This window comes from Plutella xylostella, chromosome 9 (genome assembly GCF_932276165.1).
Source record: "Plutella xylostella chromosome 9, ilPluXylo3.1, whole genome shotgun sequence".
In the NCBI taxonomy this organism is placed as follows: domain Eukaryota; kingdom Metazoa; phylum Arthropoda; class Insecta; order Lepidoptera; family Plutellidae; genus Plutella; species Plutella xylostella.
This window is the reverse complement of record NC_063989.1, coordinates 2,403,090-2,420,680: the sequence shown is the minus strand read 5'-3', so window position 1 is coordinate 2,420,680 and position 17,591 is coordinate 2,403,090. Positions and strand designations below refer to the sequence as shown.

The 17,591-nt window shown below is 33.9% G+C and overlaps 1 protein-coding gene and 1 long non-coding RNA gene across 4 annotated transcripts in view; one reads left to right on the top strand and one right to left on the bottom strand.

The window, feature by feature from the left end:
- Positions 1–17,591, top strand: part of LOC105384465 (short neuropeptide F) — a 77,624-nt gene that overhangs the window by 51,269 nt on the left and 8,764 nt on the right. Inside the window, exon 4 of one of the 2 annotated variants that reach the window (XM_048623295.1) lies at positions 14,843–15,018. In XM_048623295.1, coding sequence (XP_048479252.1) covers positions 14,843–15,018 — 176 coding nt within the window. Of the gene's footprint in view, positions 1–14,839; positions 15,019–17,591 lie in introns of both variants that reach the window. The other variant, XM_038106752.2, reaches the window with a different exon arrangement.
- Positions 1,777–9,690, bottom strand: LOC125489026. 2 transcript variants are annotated; one of them, XR_007266675.1, is made up of 3 exons: positions 9,373–9,690; positions 2,871–3,889; positions 1,777–2,374 (listed from the first exon to the last, which is right to left on the bottom strand). It is a non-coding gene; the product is annotated as an uncharacterized LOC125489026 (long non-coding RNA). The 2 variants fall into 2 exon arrangements; XR_007266674.1 differs by lacking the exon at positions 9,373–9,690 and adding an exon at positions 8,288–8,808.

Here is a 17,591-nt window from a genome sequence, read left to right as displayed (position 1 = left end):
TTCTTTAGATTGTTTTCGTAAATGCAGGCTTTAAAAAGTAAATGCAGGAGGATTATTGTACTATTTTTGTCTTTAATTAAAGAACCGTGAGTAGGCACAGTCAGGGGCAGAGAAACACTCGAGAAACGAGTCCTATATTACCACGCTGGTCCACTACGACTTGTTGGTTGTTAAACTAGATGAGCAAGTTTCACGATATTTTCCTACACACTTCCAACATTGTAGTTAAGTACATTAATTACAAAGTCTAGGTCAAAGTCGAATGATTAGTCGACGTAAAATATTACAATTATTAATAAATATTTAAATATAACACATCATCATCAGTACGCAGCATCAGTATTATAGCAGTCCACTGCTGGACCTAGGCCCAAAGCAAGATCGACACTTTTCGCAAGTCATCACCCCATCTAGCCGGAGGGCAGCCTTTGCCTAACACTTTTTTGGTCTCCACTGCACAACACGTTTACCCCATTGGTTATAGGTTCTTCGACAGATGTGACGAGCACACTGTCATTATGAACACGTTATAAAGAACTCATTAACTGTCATTATGAACACGTTATAAAGAACTCATTAATTCCAAAAATATAATTATCGCACTTGTGTCGTGAGAATACCACCGCCCACAACCCCATCCGCCATCAGGTTCTAACAGCCAATGATGGAAGCCGTCTTTAATTGAAATCTTATATTTATTAATGGATTAATTTACCATTCCACTTCGTTTAATGCGACAAAATCTTGCTGGTTTTCATTCCTTTCACAAACTCAAATACTTTGATTCACAACCAGATTCGCAGCTTTTCGAACAACGGGCTCGTTTGCATACTCCATTATGCCTAACAGCATAATTAATATCCGAAAACCTCCTTTCTTTCACTGCCTATTTATAAAGAGATTGTTACGAAATCTTAATCGATTTCAAACCTAAATAATTTTATGAAGACATTTATATTGAACTTAGCAAGTAGGTACATTGAAAGGATAAAGTAATACAAATTGAACTGCCGCTGATATTAACTAGTAGGTAGGTATTTGACCGCAGCCCAAAAAGCGGGCTTACAACAAATATGAGAATAAGGAACATTTCTAACAAGAAGAACAAGACGCATATTCAACAGGTACTTAACGCTATCAAAAACCTTATGAACGTTTCAAACATCGAGTTGAACTCCCGTTTACGGCACCTATTTGTTGTATGACTATGTATGTAATGTACTCGTATACCCATAGCGTTTGTTGAAAATTTTAGTCACTTTGAGTACTTAGCAACAATCCATTGAAATACCATGCAGAGTTTGATTTGTTTGAAGTTGAATTGAGACGAGTGGGATTTTTTCATATATGCATTATTTGTTTGTGGTTCACCTCGATTGTTTGCAACATCGACGGATATGACCGTATGTTTGTGAAGTTTGATTGTGAGTGCCGCACGTTTTTTATCCTCAGTCAATGATAGGTATATTTTTTAGCTGACTACGGCGGTTATGCAAACATTATGATGTAGAATCGACTAAAATTGATCCACGACCTGTTTCAATTCCAATGTTCTGTGACATCATTAATCATTACTTCATCACCATCATTATCAGGTTCTGGAATCCCTAATTAAGGTAATAGGAAAAAAATGTACTTACATATTTCCACCAACGGCATACCTCGTCAGCATGATCAGAGCACCGAGCAGTGGACCGTCTTTATTGGAGGCACACACACACATCATAGTGTTAGCTTGGTACTATAGAAGATGCTGAAAATAAGACACTCAGGAAGTTTGAAGTAAAATACTTTTATAAGGAACACAAACTATTCAAAAAGGAATCTAATAACAAACAGAAGTCTTTTAAAAGTATTCTTGTTTTTTCTGCCATCTTGAATTGAATGAATCCGCATGAATCCAGTGACCGGCCAGTCAATGCGAATCACAGACAATATAGAAACTAAATGAACTAAAGAACAACTCCTAGCTACATCTAGTAATTCGGCCGGACCTATGATGAAATAAGTAGCTTGATATTAGTAAAGAATAGCATTGGTAAATTTAAACGCTAACAGTCGGCCGTCCTGTTATTGGGAATGTCCCCATTCCCTGTCGGCCATTCGAACGCTAACTAACAAGTTCTAAATTTATGTTAACAAACTGAATGAATTAGCAAAATTAATAAAGTTATTATATCTATGCGGTGATATTAAATGCACTTAGCAATCATAATTAAAACAAAACTCAAAGAGACTATAAGTAATTAGTAAACCATATTCCGGCTGTTCTTATTAATGTACTTAATGCTGGTCTGACGCTGGTCTGCTACGCTGCAACGTTGCTAGGTGAATTTTTGGTCGGCTACACTGTATGTTCATTGTTCCTCAGAATCTGAAATAGGTACACAAATTATATATTAATTAGTTTTTTTTTTTTTTTTTTGTTTATTGTTCTACTGCTGGACAGTGGCCTCCTTATTAGTGTTCTACTGCTGGACAATGGCCTCCTTATTGTTGTTCTACTGCTGGACAATGGCCTTCTTATTAGTGTTCTACTGCTGGACAATGGCCTCGTAGCAGAATAAATCAAATTAATTCGTACGAGTAGGTAAATTAAATAGTGATTATTTGAATATTGATATGATTTTGTTTCTGATATAATTTTTAAAATTTAAACATAATCTTTATTTATTTTGAGTAACATTAAAGTGAAAGAAAGTATTATTATACTTAATAAGAGTATTATAAGAAATATAGGCTTAGTTTACATATAAAATGTCACTAGTATTGTGGGTACCGCTTGTGCTTCGGCATACCAGTCACAACCCAGTGTGAGTACCGCTTGCACATCGGCATACCAGCCACATATACTCGGACAACATACTTACTCTTTATCAGATAAATAGTATAGTGGGTACCGCTTGTGCTTCGGCATACCATTCACAACCCAGTGTGAGCACCGCTTGCACTTCGGCATACCAGCCACTATATACTAATTATCATTAGGTGAGCACCGCTTGTGCTTCGGCATACCATTCACAACCCTGTGTGAGCACCGCTTGCACTTCGGCATACCATTCACCTTTTATTATAACAATATTAAAGTGTGTGTATTATCATTCAGTGAGTACCGCTTGTGCTTCGGCATACCAATCACATCCTTGTGTGAGCACCGCTTGCACTTCAGCATACCATTCAACTTCATTTATCGGAACAATACTGTTCGGTCATCCATTCTCATAATATATTTATAATGCAGGTATCTTAGTATCAAAATATATTCCAATTCTTCTATTTTATATATAATATTCTTGTATTTTTATATTTAAATCATCATTTATTATAATAACAACAGTGTGTTAAACATTTTGATTTATTAGGACAATACTGTTCAGACAGCCATTCTCATAATATATGTATATAAAATGTAAGTTTCTTTCCATGTTCTCATAATGTATTCAAATTATTATATTTTAATTCTAATATTCTTGTGTCTTCATATTAAATCAACATTTTCTTTGTAATTTTATTAAAGTGTGTTAACCATCTTGATTTAATAGAGCTTTAGACAGCCATTCTCTTAATATTCCAATACATTCTTGTATTATGTGTATAAAATGTAAGTATTTTCTTTCCATATTCTCATAATGTAGGTATTCCAATCCTTTCATTTTATGTCTTATATTCTTGTGTCTCCATATTAAATCGGCCTTTTCTTTGTAATTATATTAAAGTGTTTTAACGATCTTGATTTAATAGATCAATGCTGACCCTCAGCCATTCTCATTATGTAGATTTTTATATGCATATTCTCATTTTATGATTATTCCAATTATATCTTCATGTTTAAATCATCGTTTTCTTTATCATCATCATATTCATCATACAATATGTAAATATTCCTATCCTAAAACAAGAACAGGAATTAGAATAGAAAAGTGAGTAAATTGCATATTAGTCGCAAGTAATAAGTTACATCCACAGCTTAATAATGAACCTAGTTAAGTAAGGTATAATATTATATTATGTACTTTTATCATAAATAGTTCTTATTACCTTTATCTATTTACAGGAAAATTAACGAATAATTTATTATAAGAATTTTGAAATAATGATAGCCAATTACAAGTTTTTAATTGCTTGAGACACGGATAAAAGTTAAGTGTTACAGTTGCCACGAATTAATTATGAATTATTCATATATAAATTAGTTGATGTAATGGCATTCCTATTATATTGTAACATGATTATATTATAATTAGTTAAAGTTTCGTGGAATTTTATATTAATTATTTTAAATTGACCGTATCTTAAGTATTAAGTTTTCTATCAAATGAATATAATATAATTAGAGTTAGTATGCATATGAGTTGCAAAATCAAGAGTATAAATATTTGAGAGTATCATTACATAACATGACAATATTTGTGCATATTACATGGTGCATGGTAATAATTAGCATGCCATGATAAGAATTTACAATCAAGCATTCAGCAAGTAAGTAAACACATATAAGTAGGTAAAAACACCTCCTGTGGGTTGACTGGTAGAAAATGCTTGTAGCATTAAGTCCACCCTTTGTACACTTATTTTTATATTTGTGCAATAAAGGATTAAATAAAATAAAAATATGTAGAGGTAAATACAAGTAGGTGCTTATAGCTACCTTTAATTAACAGCCTTTTCAGTGTCGGCATAATTAAAACTAGAAAATACTTAGATACCAATGGTACCTCAAGATACAGACCAAGCTTAGTTTGGTGACCGCTATCGCTACTGTATACTTAATTTTTTTTTTTTTAATATGTGCAAAATATTGATTAAATATCCTATCTCATTATAAATTTCATCGATGTCAGCATATTCAAAGAAAGTACAGTGCATTAATTTAACCTACTATTTTTATTTGTAGATAAGTACAATAAAGACTCTTAAAAACATTTCTTTATAAGTACTTCGTTTTTTTTTTTTTTTTTTTTTTTTTTGTTTCCGTCATTGCCTTCAGATTGATCTAGAGTATTTCATTCACCTTGTTATGAATAGTGGAGGACTGTTAGGTTAATTGTATTTGAGAGTAGGTTTCATCAAATCATTTCTACGTTTTTATGTAAAGGGTGTTTATTTTTTAATTTTGTTTTATTGAATTTTTATCTTTATATATGATAGGCCCAATGGAATGAAATTTGTATGTAGGTACTATGTCAACCTCGCCATATTATGAGGACGTGGGCTTATTACGAGTTTTGAATATAGAATATTTGATTATATATAGGATAATGTCACTTTGTTTGACTTCTCCTTTTGTAAATAAAGCCAGCAAAGTAAGATCATGTATAATTAATTCTGAACCTCTACGTCAGCAAGCCAGCGGCGTCACAAATAAAATATATATTTGAAATGTAGGAAATAAAATAGATTTGAAATATTTTGTTTTAATTACTGCTCTATGCCCAAATAGTATGAGATGGGTTCTTGGCAGTTCCTACAGGGATATTTAAAGTACTTGATGTGATGACTGACTGTGCAAAAGCTTTACAGTCTATTTATAAAGTCCAGAACTGAAATTGATCCGAACTAATTGTAAAATACCGTATTAAATTGATCTATTACCTTCATCTAAGCACCAATCCGTTAAACGATATAGTCAATTGCTATTTTATTTCCTAATATAATTAACTGTAACTGTAAGTATTCAACAGGCAATGACATAAAGTCTCCACAAATTCGCACTCTTTACTTCCATGACTATAGTTAGACTGTATATGTGGTCAGTAGTCGTGTTCCTTATTTAAATAAATTAATAAATAAATAAACAAATAGTACCTATGGTATAGTTTTTAATTAAATCTGTGTTGTTGACGTTATGTGATTCACACCAAGGTGATTATCAACTCGAGAGACTTATATAGCTTCCACTTTGTTTTTGTTTTTTTTTTTTGACGCTTCCTTATGTCTGGTAAGTAAAGTTGGTTTTCCTTTTAGTCGTCAAAAATGTATGGGATTTCAACTGTCCAAAAACCAATAATATAATGGACAGAGCATAATTGATATTTTCACACTGTAGTTTGAGTTTTAAAGTTCACAAAATGTAAGCATTTTTAGATTGAAATCAATGTGAGGCTGGGCATTGTTATGTATGGAAACTGGTCAATAGTTAGTTTTATTTATATTTAGTATTAACAAGTCATGGAAAACCAATAAAGAAGAGAGAGAATATTCCAGGTTCCGCAATTTGTTTGTTGTTAGACATTTGTAAGATAGTATCATGATAATGCATGGGATATAATCCCGTTTAAGTTTATCTAATAAAGATGAAGGCTTTTGCTAAGTCTAGGAATACAAATATTGTTTTCTAAAACTGCTTATAATCATAATATAGATTATTATCATTGCAACTATGTTAGTGTTACATTAGTTTTAATTCTAAGTAAATACATATAATTTCCATTATCATAGTCTCCTATATGATATAACGACTTTTCCTTAAAACTCAACAAAGCAGTAGGTACTTAAAAATACAAAATATAACACTTCATAAACATTAAAGTTGTAATATACCTATGGTAATTTATATTTATTTAGCAGATCATGAATAAAGTATTCAAAACTTAGGGACCTAGTGGTATTTACTAACAGAATAATAACATGTATTTATACTTAATGTTTTTAAACTACGGAAATAATGTTATCAGATTTAAGTTGTCTGAGACGTCCAGCCTTCTTAAAGGTGTTGGAAAAGACCCATATTGAAACTAATACGGATAATAATATGTCATAAAATGGGTGATTGCATGTACATTCACTCTCACTCAGCACAAAAGGTAAACAATCTTTGTGTGTCCTTTTTAATAAAAATACAATTAAACAAATTAACTACAGCCAAAATACTTACTTTTCCATCTTTATACATATATGAAGTTGCGGTTTTTGTAAAACAAATGTTTGTTTGTCAAAGTCTCCCAGACTCTTAACAGATTAATAAGGTAGTTCACAATATATTAATAACGTAAGTTTTCCGTCGTAAAAACAGCATTGATGAAGAAATAACATATTGTGTATGAGACCAAAATTTGTTTTAATGAAATTCCCAATTAGGTACTGTGGAGGTCCACAGTTTAAGTTATGATTTGTTTCAAAAGGAATTATATGAGTTACTAGTAGGAAAATGCTCATTATTATACATAAATATTTGACTGATGATACACTATGACATTATAAAATTAATAATGTTATTCAACATTGATATTTATTAATTGAGGCATTATTGTACTTGTATTAACACAATTCGTTAAGTCATTATTTATTGTACCTAATGTTTAAATTATGGAAATAGCATGTGTGCATGATTTGTACTCTCAGATCTCAATATTCTGCTGAACACCTGTTATTCATACATTACCTATGTTCACAAATAAAGAATTGAATAAATGGTTTAATTACGAAATCAATCATTCTATGCATTTCATGTGTATTTATGTTTCATTTCATAAATTTGTTTTGAAATTAATTCAAATAAAAAGACACTCCAAGGCCGCTCAAGATCCGCGCCAAGCAAGAAAAAATACATTATACGTCTTGGATTTTGCAGATATTACTAATAGTATTAATTAATACTTCTGATTTGACCTGCCTGTTGCGATGTGAATATCTATGAATTACACAGAATAGACTGTGCTATTTGATCTTTTTGGACATTGTTTATATCCTGACTTGTTTAAAATACAGGTAGGTACTTACTATCCACAATAATATTCGGAAGCAAGAAAGTTAGTAATGTAATGCTAAACCTTTACAATAATAACGTTAAAATGCAATACAGCTGTTACAGGTCATGATTAAATAGGTACTAAATGGTAATTTAATGTTCTCGACTAATCTCTGTATTTGACTTTCATATAGATAACTTATATTATTAGGACATCTTTATCTTTCCTGTTAAAAGTTTTTCCTAAAGAAAGAAGTTCAACAAAATTTTACAGTTTGTGAGCCAGGTTGAACCGCCTGGGTGGTATGATAACTAATAGGTATATTGGAGTATTGTTTATCTATTGTCTCAATGGAGAGGCATTCAATGTATAGTTTTAATTCATATGTTGTATTTTTTTTTATAATTGATTCGAAAATAAGAAAACAAAATGACAGAAAATAATGTAAGCATGCGGGTATAATGAAATGATAAATCTGAAAAGATTTTAAATAGATGATGCATGCACCTTCACTAAGGCACCAATAAAAGCATACACACACACAAAACATTTTCGTCAACAGATAGCATACAGAAGAAAAATCAAACACTCTTACGTACGTGTACAACTCCAGCTGATGGAATAGAGAGAAAACTTCGCCACAGATTATGGATTTTGCATTTGTATCACTTTCTGAGTCTTTTCTTAGCCATGAAAACTCATTTTCCCAAAGTTGTGTGTACTTCTGTGTCCTTTTTTTTTCTTCGTCAAAACTTTTCGATTTTTAGATGGGGTACTTGCGTTATTATTATCAGTACAGGATGCTTGATCGGCGTTATCAATGTTCATCAATCACGTTATAACGAATGGATAAAAGTATTCCAAACAAACAAAACCAAAGTCACAAACAAAACAAACCTCAAAAACTTCTCAAAATAACTTGTCACATGTGACATTTGACGTTTGACATAAGTGGCTGCGTTCAAGATCGTCCAAAGTAAATAGTCGACTTTTTTTGGTTTTGATTATGTGTTTTTGCGTAATATTATATGACTAGTAAAAATGTGTAAAAAAAAGGCTATTTTAGCGTACTCTATTAGTGTTATAGATTATAGATCACGCTTAAATGATATAGAGTACAATACTCTTAAAGTAGGGTTGGCATTCCATGGTGGATATTACATCGCGGTATTAAGATTTTTTTTCTGTAGGATATTACATCGTCAGTTCATGGTAAAAATTCAGTTATTACTTGATCAATTAAATCAAAGAGAAATAAACTTTATGATTATTAATTATTGACTTGCTACAGTTGCTACTGCTAATTCACAATAATGGGAGGAATTGCGAATTCTCCATTTTGCATTTAGGCCTAATACGCACGCGATATTTCAAATAAAGTAAAGTAAAGTACTTTGCATTCACTGTTGCTGTTTGCAAGACAACAGTTTTAATACAAATCTACCTTATAAAGCTGTGTTTTGCACTTTTCGATAATGAAATTAATCACAATGATAAAATTTTCGCCAAATATAGCTGATGATCGCGTTTTTACCTTTTATAACCTTATTTGGACTTTACGTGATATTAATTTCTTAAGATAGTGGTTAATAATACGTAAATTTCTTTTCAGTAATCATAGAAACTGCATATTGTTATATCCATAACAATTTTCATAACTAAGCACAGAAATAAATTCACTTACCGGTGGGCGTAGACTTACTCATCTCAATTCTGAAATGTTAGCTTGGTACTATAGAAGATGCTGAAAATAAGACACTCAGGAAGTTTGAAGTAAAATACTTTTATAAGGAACACAAACTATTCAAAAAGGAATCTAATAACAAACAGAAGTCTTTTAAAAGTATTCTTGTTTTTTCTGCCATCTTGAATTGAATGAATCCGCATGAATCCAGTGACCGGCCAGTCAATGCGAATCACAGACAATATAGAAACTAAATGAACTAAAGAACAACTCCTAGCTACATCTAGTAATTCGGCCGGACCTATGATGAAATAAGTAGCTTGATATTAGTAAAGAATAGCATTGGTAAATTTAAACGCTAACAATAGCAAACAATATAAAAAGTCCACAGTTGTTGTCCAATTTTTGCACCACTGCTACTATTATACATATAACACCAACAAACCTCGAAAAATCTTTGCATTGAGCGACAATGATTTTCCCGACAGAACAATAAATCAACTATGTTTAAAAATTAAAGATTACCTACTAATAATCTATTTAAATTGAACGAAAGGAAAGATCCCGGCTAATATAAAAATAAGCAAAATTGATGAGTAATGATTGATGTTTGTTGAAATCTACCCTCCTTCTTTCTAAATATTAACAGGCCTACCAACACTGAAAATCAAAACGATGAAACATTAAAAAGTTATAAAATTATAGTTCCGATGTCATTCCAAATTCAAAATTTGCGTGGTTGTCAAATGAGTTTCCGAACAGAGTGTTTCAAGTCAAATACGGCCTGGCTAAAAAGAGTAAGTATCAAATAAAAAAGGGAGATCTAGGTAAATTTTTAATGACTTTTTATTATTACGGCCGAATGGCGTAGTGGTTAGTGACCCTGACTACTGAGCCGAAGGTCCCGGGTTCGATTCCCGGCTGGGGCACATATTTGTTTAAAAACAGATATTTGTACACACAACTAGATAACTAACTCACAATAGGCTCGCCCCCTATTACATTGGGACTAAAACATAACACTGGCGAAAAGTGGGTGCAGCAATGCACCTCTGCCTACCCCGCAAGCGAGTACATTAGTACAAGGCGTGAGTGTGTGTTTTGTTTTTTTTATTATTATTATGGTTAAAAACCTAAAAAATAAGATATTACTTTGTTAAAAATAATCTATTTTGAATGAATTATTTTATAAAAAATAAATATAAAAGTGGCTGAAACAATTACTTACTGACTTTTCATTTCCGTTTTCAAAGATGTAGTAGACCTTTAAACTTCCGGTTTAGTCAAACTATAATACTTACTATGGGTCAAATCAGCTTCTGTTATTCGTTACCTCAACATTATTTTAGGTACGGCGTAGCGGCACCCATAAATTCAATAAAAGTCTGAGTATTACTATTCAAGCAAGAAATTGGACAGCAATGTGAGATAAAAAAATATGAGACGAATACAAATTATTCAGATATGAGTCAGTCAAATGGTATTATGGTATAAACAGTAGTTTTGGAAGATGTCTCCAACTTACCTTTGGGCTACTTCAACTACTAAGGCCCAGTTTTTTGAGCCGTGGTCATCTTTAACCATTAGTCAAGTCACGTGTCAAGCATGACATCTGCATACGAATTTCGCTGGTTTTTAACAAATGGTAGCCATTTTTGACCAATGGTTGAGATAACTAGGGATCAAAAAACTGGCCCTTAGACATAACGATAGTACCTATTTCGTATTTATAAGTTAGGTATTTATATTTCCTGTCTTCACGCTAGAAATATCCTATAGAATAGCTAATCAGTGGGATCATATTATGAATGTCTCAAGTTAGATAAGAAAAAAGACGTCGTAGAAAACTTGACAGAGATCATAAAATCGGCTATCCAAATTACCCCGTTGACTTTTTTACGACACCAAAATGTCGACTGATATTTGTCGCATTACTCAGGCGAGGTATAGTAATTTAATGCCGAATTTTATATTCTGTAGGGATTCAGGAGCGGGGGTGTGAATTTAAGTAAACCTTTGTCAGGAAATTTTATAATTTATGGCAGACACTATTTTAGATACTTAATTGGCTATAAGGTAATAATTTAACAAAGTATCTACACCTTCTTAATTTTGAGTTTAATTCATATTCTAACGAAAACTTTCGATAAGATAACGACATGATATACCTATATGTCGTATCTGGTTTAATCTCCTGTTTGATTGAACCGCTAGCCCGTTCATTGGATGACGCTACTCAGTTGAATGACTAAAGAACAACTCGTCAAGTGGTTGACTGTAACGTCCAACGTCTTGACTGAACGTTATTCAGCGAAGTCGTTAAATGGGATATAGTATAGCAACTTTGTAATGTCTGGTTAGGATGAACATGACCAGACAAGAGTCAACAAAAAGACTATGTTACAAAGCTCTCATCTCACAAATTAACTAAACAATAACAATAAATGTACCTTGATATTGTTGTTCATAATTATCCAGTTTCAGCACATTTGAAACTATCCGCCGGCGGTGTAATAATAGGTAAATCCATGTTGTCACACTATTTTAAAATAAATAACGCACTTTAAAGCTAATTTATTTGCAAATAATAACAATACAAGTTATTTTTGTGTCAGCTGTTCGCTGTTAGACGCCATATTTGTTTTATTCACCACCTGACTGATTTTAAGTCCGCTAACTAGTTGGACGGTTTGTGACGCTTGTACAATCAACGTTCGGCCTAGTCATACAACTGAATAGCGTCATCCAATGAACGGGCTAGCGGTTCAATCAAACTGGAGATTAAACCAGATGCCTGCGACATATATATTATGAAGATAACCTAAATCTCAGAATAAGCCACCATTGTTTGAAAATGACATTAATTTCCCAACACACACACACTCAATATTGGTGTGTCCAGCGGCAGCGTGCGACCCTGGCCCGTGGCCACTGGACTGTGAAAGGTTTGCAACCTCCGCACTCACCAAGAAATTCATACTCCATACCTACTGATAAAATTATAAATATAAATAAGGTGTGTAATGGTAGAATTTTACTAAAAAGTAACATGTTTTATGTAACTACGAAAGTACCAGACCTATGAGTATTACCATTATTATACCTACCTAGGTGATTTTAGTATTTACATATAATAAGAATACTTAAAGGTTTTATGCGATTACTAAATATTAGGGTGAGAATGATCAAGAAACAGTGACATTGTTGGCTGATATTTATAACGCCTCTTTGTCACGTCTGTGTAAGACAACCTTTACATGTAGTGTTTACATAGAACAACGCCGACTCGAAGTGTAGTGTTTACCTGGCAAACATTGTCATTACACGTCTAATGCCTTCCATCAAACACATTGTGCTCATTTATACCACTGTTCAAGTAATTTCCTCATTTAAAAATAAACCTCTCATAATCATAATTTTGAAATTAATACTCAAGTTCGATTAATGTAGACAAATTTTGTTCTGGTTTCGAGGAATGGACTAAAGTGTACCCACGTTATGCAATTTGTTAGGGATAATTATCTAAGTAAGGATTGATTGTCTTGGGGCTGATAATGAAGTAGGTCACCTCACGATTTTTAAGCTCTGTTAGAGGTTACCTTGAATAATTTCCATACCGTAACATATTATTTCGAATATTCCCGTCATGAAACAGCCTGAGTTATACTTATCTAAGTTATACTACTCACTGTGTGCTGTAGCCTCCTGTTCACTGAAATAGATTACTCGACTAGTCATATGGAAATATCCGGTTATAGCAGTTAAAGTATCAGCAGACGATAGTTAATAATACACGAGCGATCAATGAAATAGATCCAGTGACAATAAAAGCACCAAATTAATCCTAAACGGAAAAGGCTAGCATAATAACACCGTCTGCAATATTGAAGTTCATTTTACAGCGCACCTGAATACTTCCGACGTAAACAATTGTGGTCAAATAATAAAAATTGGCCTTTTGATGTCGGCATTTTGAGAGTGGCACTTTTTATTGCTCGCGAGTGTATGGTTCTCATGGTTCTTAAATATACGCACTTTTTCAAATGTGGTACAGCCGAAACAGGACTACATTCTGAAATTTCTATACAGCCTCGTCATGTGAGTGAGCGAGACATGTAGCTGTGACGAGACCATGACGCTCCTCATCAAAGATGAATGGATGACGTAGTGTTCTAGTGTTGATAGATTATTAGATATAATCCAATTTTCCGCTTCGCTGGTCGACCTGTCCTTCCTTTGTGTGGGACATCGAGCAGTATATTGCATCTACCTGCTTGTGTATAAATCTAAATATTATAACGATGAGGTGAGCGTCTTAAAAATAACCACGCAAACGCTACGGTTACTCGACTGTATAATAAGAATAACCAATTTTCCGCACTCGTATCACAGTGTACTATTAAACAAGCTTAAACCATAAAGTTTCATCGAAAGCCTACGTTGTTAATTAAATCAGTGGCTTCAATGCGAGCGTGTATGCAGTTTTTGATGACTGAAAATTGATATTTTTCGAAACAAAATACGGTGATTGGCAGTATACCCACAGCTGCTAATTGAAGTCTCCAGTAAAGTAATATTTTCCTGTTACCTACATCATTTTTGCTGACATCTGAATGCATGGGACTACCTATATAAAAGAATAATATAAAGACTCATTCAGGGAACTACACGCAATATTCGTTACTGCTCGTAGGAGCTAAATTAATAAGCCTGGCATTACTCTGGAAAGAATTCTGAAACTGAGAACCGAAAAATGGCATTTACTACTTAATGTTTCAGTAGACCAGGTACCTACTTATATAAATGGCCTTAACGTCTTAACGTGTCAGTGCTTAAAGTAGTGGCTTTAGTACCTACTTACTTAAAGTATCCAACGGTATGTGCCGAATCATTATGGATAAGTATCGAAAGGAAATGTGCTGAATCGCTGAAAGTGTCACTCTATACTCTGTCAGGGGTCACTCTATTATGTTACGGAAAACCAAGTTCCGCCCTGCCATGCCGCGCTCCCCGTTTTTACTAATCTAATGAATACGGTTATAAACTTTGGAATATAGTATTCTATTTACATCGTGTATGTAGCTGATGAAGAAGATTATCTAATCTTGATACATATTTCCATCCACGTTTGTGTTGTCATTGTCACCGTGGAGTTTTTTACGCCTTGGAGTTTTATATTAGCCTTTTTTTCAGAAGTGGTAGTTTACTTTGATGATGTATCTTATAATAACGAAGAGCAAACATAATACCTAGTTGTTTAATTTATTGAATTTCACAAACAAAACCGCAGTCAGCTCAAGAGGCGGCGGCGGGCTGGGACAGGCTCGGCGGCCAATGTTACCTATCCTAAAAAAAAGACTAAACCGTATACTAAGCCGAAAGGGTGTGACTTAGAGGGTTATCCTGAACAACTTCTATTAGGTATATACCGTTTTTGCAACCTTTATAACCCGTCTCTCTCCCACAGCAGTGGCGCAGTCAGCCCAAGAGGCGGCGGGCTGGGACGCACTCGGCGGGCTATACGCTCTGCTGGCCCAGCACGACGCGCTCGGAGGTCACGCTCTCGCACGCAAGTCCGTGCGCTCGCCGTCGAGGCGGCTGAGATTTGGACGCCGCTCCGACCCTGATATGCCGCCGCAGGCTCCGGTGAGTTAATCAGTTTATGTAACATACCTATCAAGTACTCTAACTTTAAATAAAAGTATGTGACGTAGCCTCTTCCTGAAGGCCTAGCAATAGGGGGCGTAAGACGCGCCAAGACGTGACAAAAGTTTTCGCGTCGCGCGGCTTCGATTGCGAGTGCGACGGAAAACTTTTGTCTTGCGCCCCGTGCAGCTTCTGATAAGACATCACTTTTTTCTGATTTAAGTGGTAGAAAGAACTATCCTCGGCTTTTCTCTGAAGTCAGGGCAGTTAGAAACTGTCACTAATCTGATTGTATCGCGGTGACCAGTCTAGTCCGGCGTTACCACGTTACTGATTGTCATACCATACGCTTTAAAGAATACTCCTAAAGGCTTTCGGAAGGAATTTTAATACATAGAAAATATCAAATGAAAATGTATCGAGTGTCCATCTTTATTGAACTAAGTCGTGCGTGCTTCACATGCAGAGTAGAGTCTTCACCACGCTGCCGCGACCGCCATCAATATCTGTTAGAAATACACACAAATATACACATACAAATACAAGGCAATATATCAAGATAAATAAACTTTTCTTCGAAGTAAGTTCTACATTAAAGTTGTTCACGGGTGATCCGTGGCAAAAGAAACGCGAAAATAAAACCGAGAACGTTTATTTTTGATAAATAGCATTTCCTGTCCTGATGTTCTTCGTCACCAACATAAAAAATGACCATCAAGTTTAGGCTTCAGATGGTATTAAAATACTGAAATGAAATTCTATTCTATTCTATACCTGCACCTGGCTCTCTCGAGTGGAACCTTTGTGCATGCATATCCCCAAGGTCTAAACTGCCTTCCTAAGCTTGGACCATTTCCCACCACGCTGGTCCACTGCGGGTTGGTGGGTTCACATATCTAGATGTGTTAAAAATCTAGATATGCAGGTTTCCTCACGATGTTTTCCTTCACCGTAAGAGCGATGGTATACATTGTACTTAAGTTAAAAGAACTCATTGGTACATGTCAGCGGCGTCAGCGCCGGGATTCGAACCCGCATCTCTTGCGTGAGAAGCGGGCGCTTACCCGACTGAGCTACCACCGCTCCTGAAAAAACTGAAATGAAAAAAGCCTGAAGCTTTTTATATTGATACCGATAGACATAAACTTTCTGTGATTTAAATAATTACATATTGATAAAACATTTTTTATCAATAAAGTATTAACAAGCAAGACACGGAAATACGGCGGAACCCCACTGGGCCGCGGGTTCTGTAGGAGACAAGCGGTCGGGTGATTGACCCCGCCAGCTTTCGACAGTTCGCTAACTAGAAACGGAAATTACTACTTCCTCAGATTAATTCGCTACTGAGAACGAATCAGTCTCTGTGGTTGCGGTTTTTGGAGCCTTATTTAATAAAAGTATACTAAATAAAATATGTTTTTATTGTTCTGAAATAGCCTTCAGTATATGTGTGTACTTACTGAAACATATTTTCTTAACCCGAAACGGTATAAACAGTGTTAATTCAAAGCTAAGTATTTCATTTCAATGTTTCACACTTTCTCATATATCTGATTGTCAACTATTTTTAATTTACTAAATTTTCTATTTTTTTTTATTTTTTTTTATTTATTAATCAAACATATTTTTACAATAAAGACTTAAATACTAACAGTATGACAAAAACCAGTTTAGGTTTTACCGCACACTGGCACTCACACGACATTTCTCATTAATAAAAACTATCTTAGGGTACTTACAGATAAAGCTTACATTCTAAATACACAGTGACATTATTGGTGTAGACACACTACCCAAGTAACATTTTTGGTTTTAAAAAGGTTTTGAAAAGGTTCTAGAACCTTTGTATGGAAATCAACTCGTGAGACTTAGAAGGCTCGATAACCTTATATTAACCTTATATTAACCTTATATTAACCTCCTGAGTGCAAAAAGGGCCCACGTTTTAGAACCTTTCTGAGAGCTACAGCAAAACCTATAGCTCAAACCCAGAACCTTTTGAACAACTTACACAGAACCTAAATAAAACCTTCACAACCTTAATTTAACGTTAACATAACCTTGGAAGACAGCTTTTAAGTTCTAAATTAGTTCTGGATGTAACTCTTCTATAACTTGAAACATATTTGATGGATATTTGTAATGCCTTCCCAGGACTCTCGGGTCTTAAAATGTTTCTGTGTAAGATTTTATAATAATTATAATAAATGGCGCCATTACCTGACACTTTCCAAGACTCAAAATGGCTAACTTGTAAGTGTTGTATTGTATTAATACAAAATATAGTAAGTAGTTAGGCTGAAGTCAGGAAATATGAAAACCTTGTGCGACTAGCACTTTATTGTGATACTTTCGGATAATAGTTCTGTATAAGTGACGGGCCTTTTGTAAATGATAAATATGAAGATATTTTAATTAAAAAAAATAGGTAAAATTTTATGTTTGGTGTAAATTTATATTAGAAATAAAAGTACTGTCTATATAAAAAAACATATATTTGGAATAGTATAGGAAACGCTACTGAATTTTCCCTTATTAATTAAAATGTAGCTTTTTAGTAAGTTTTTTTT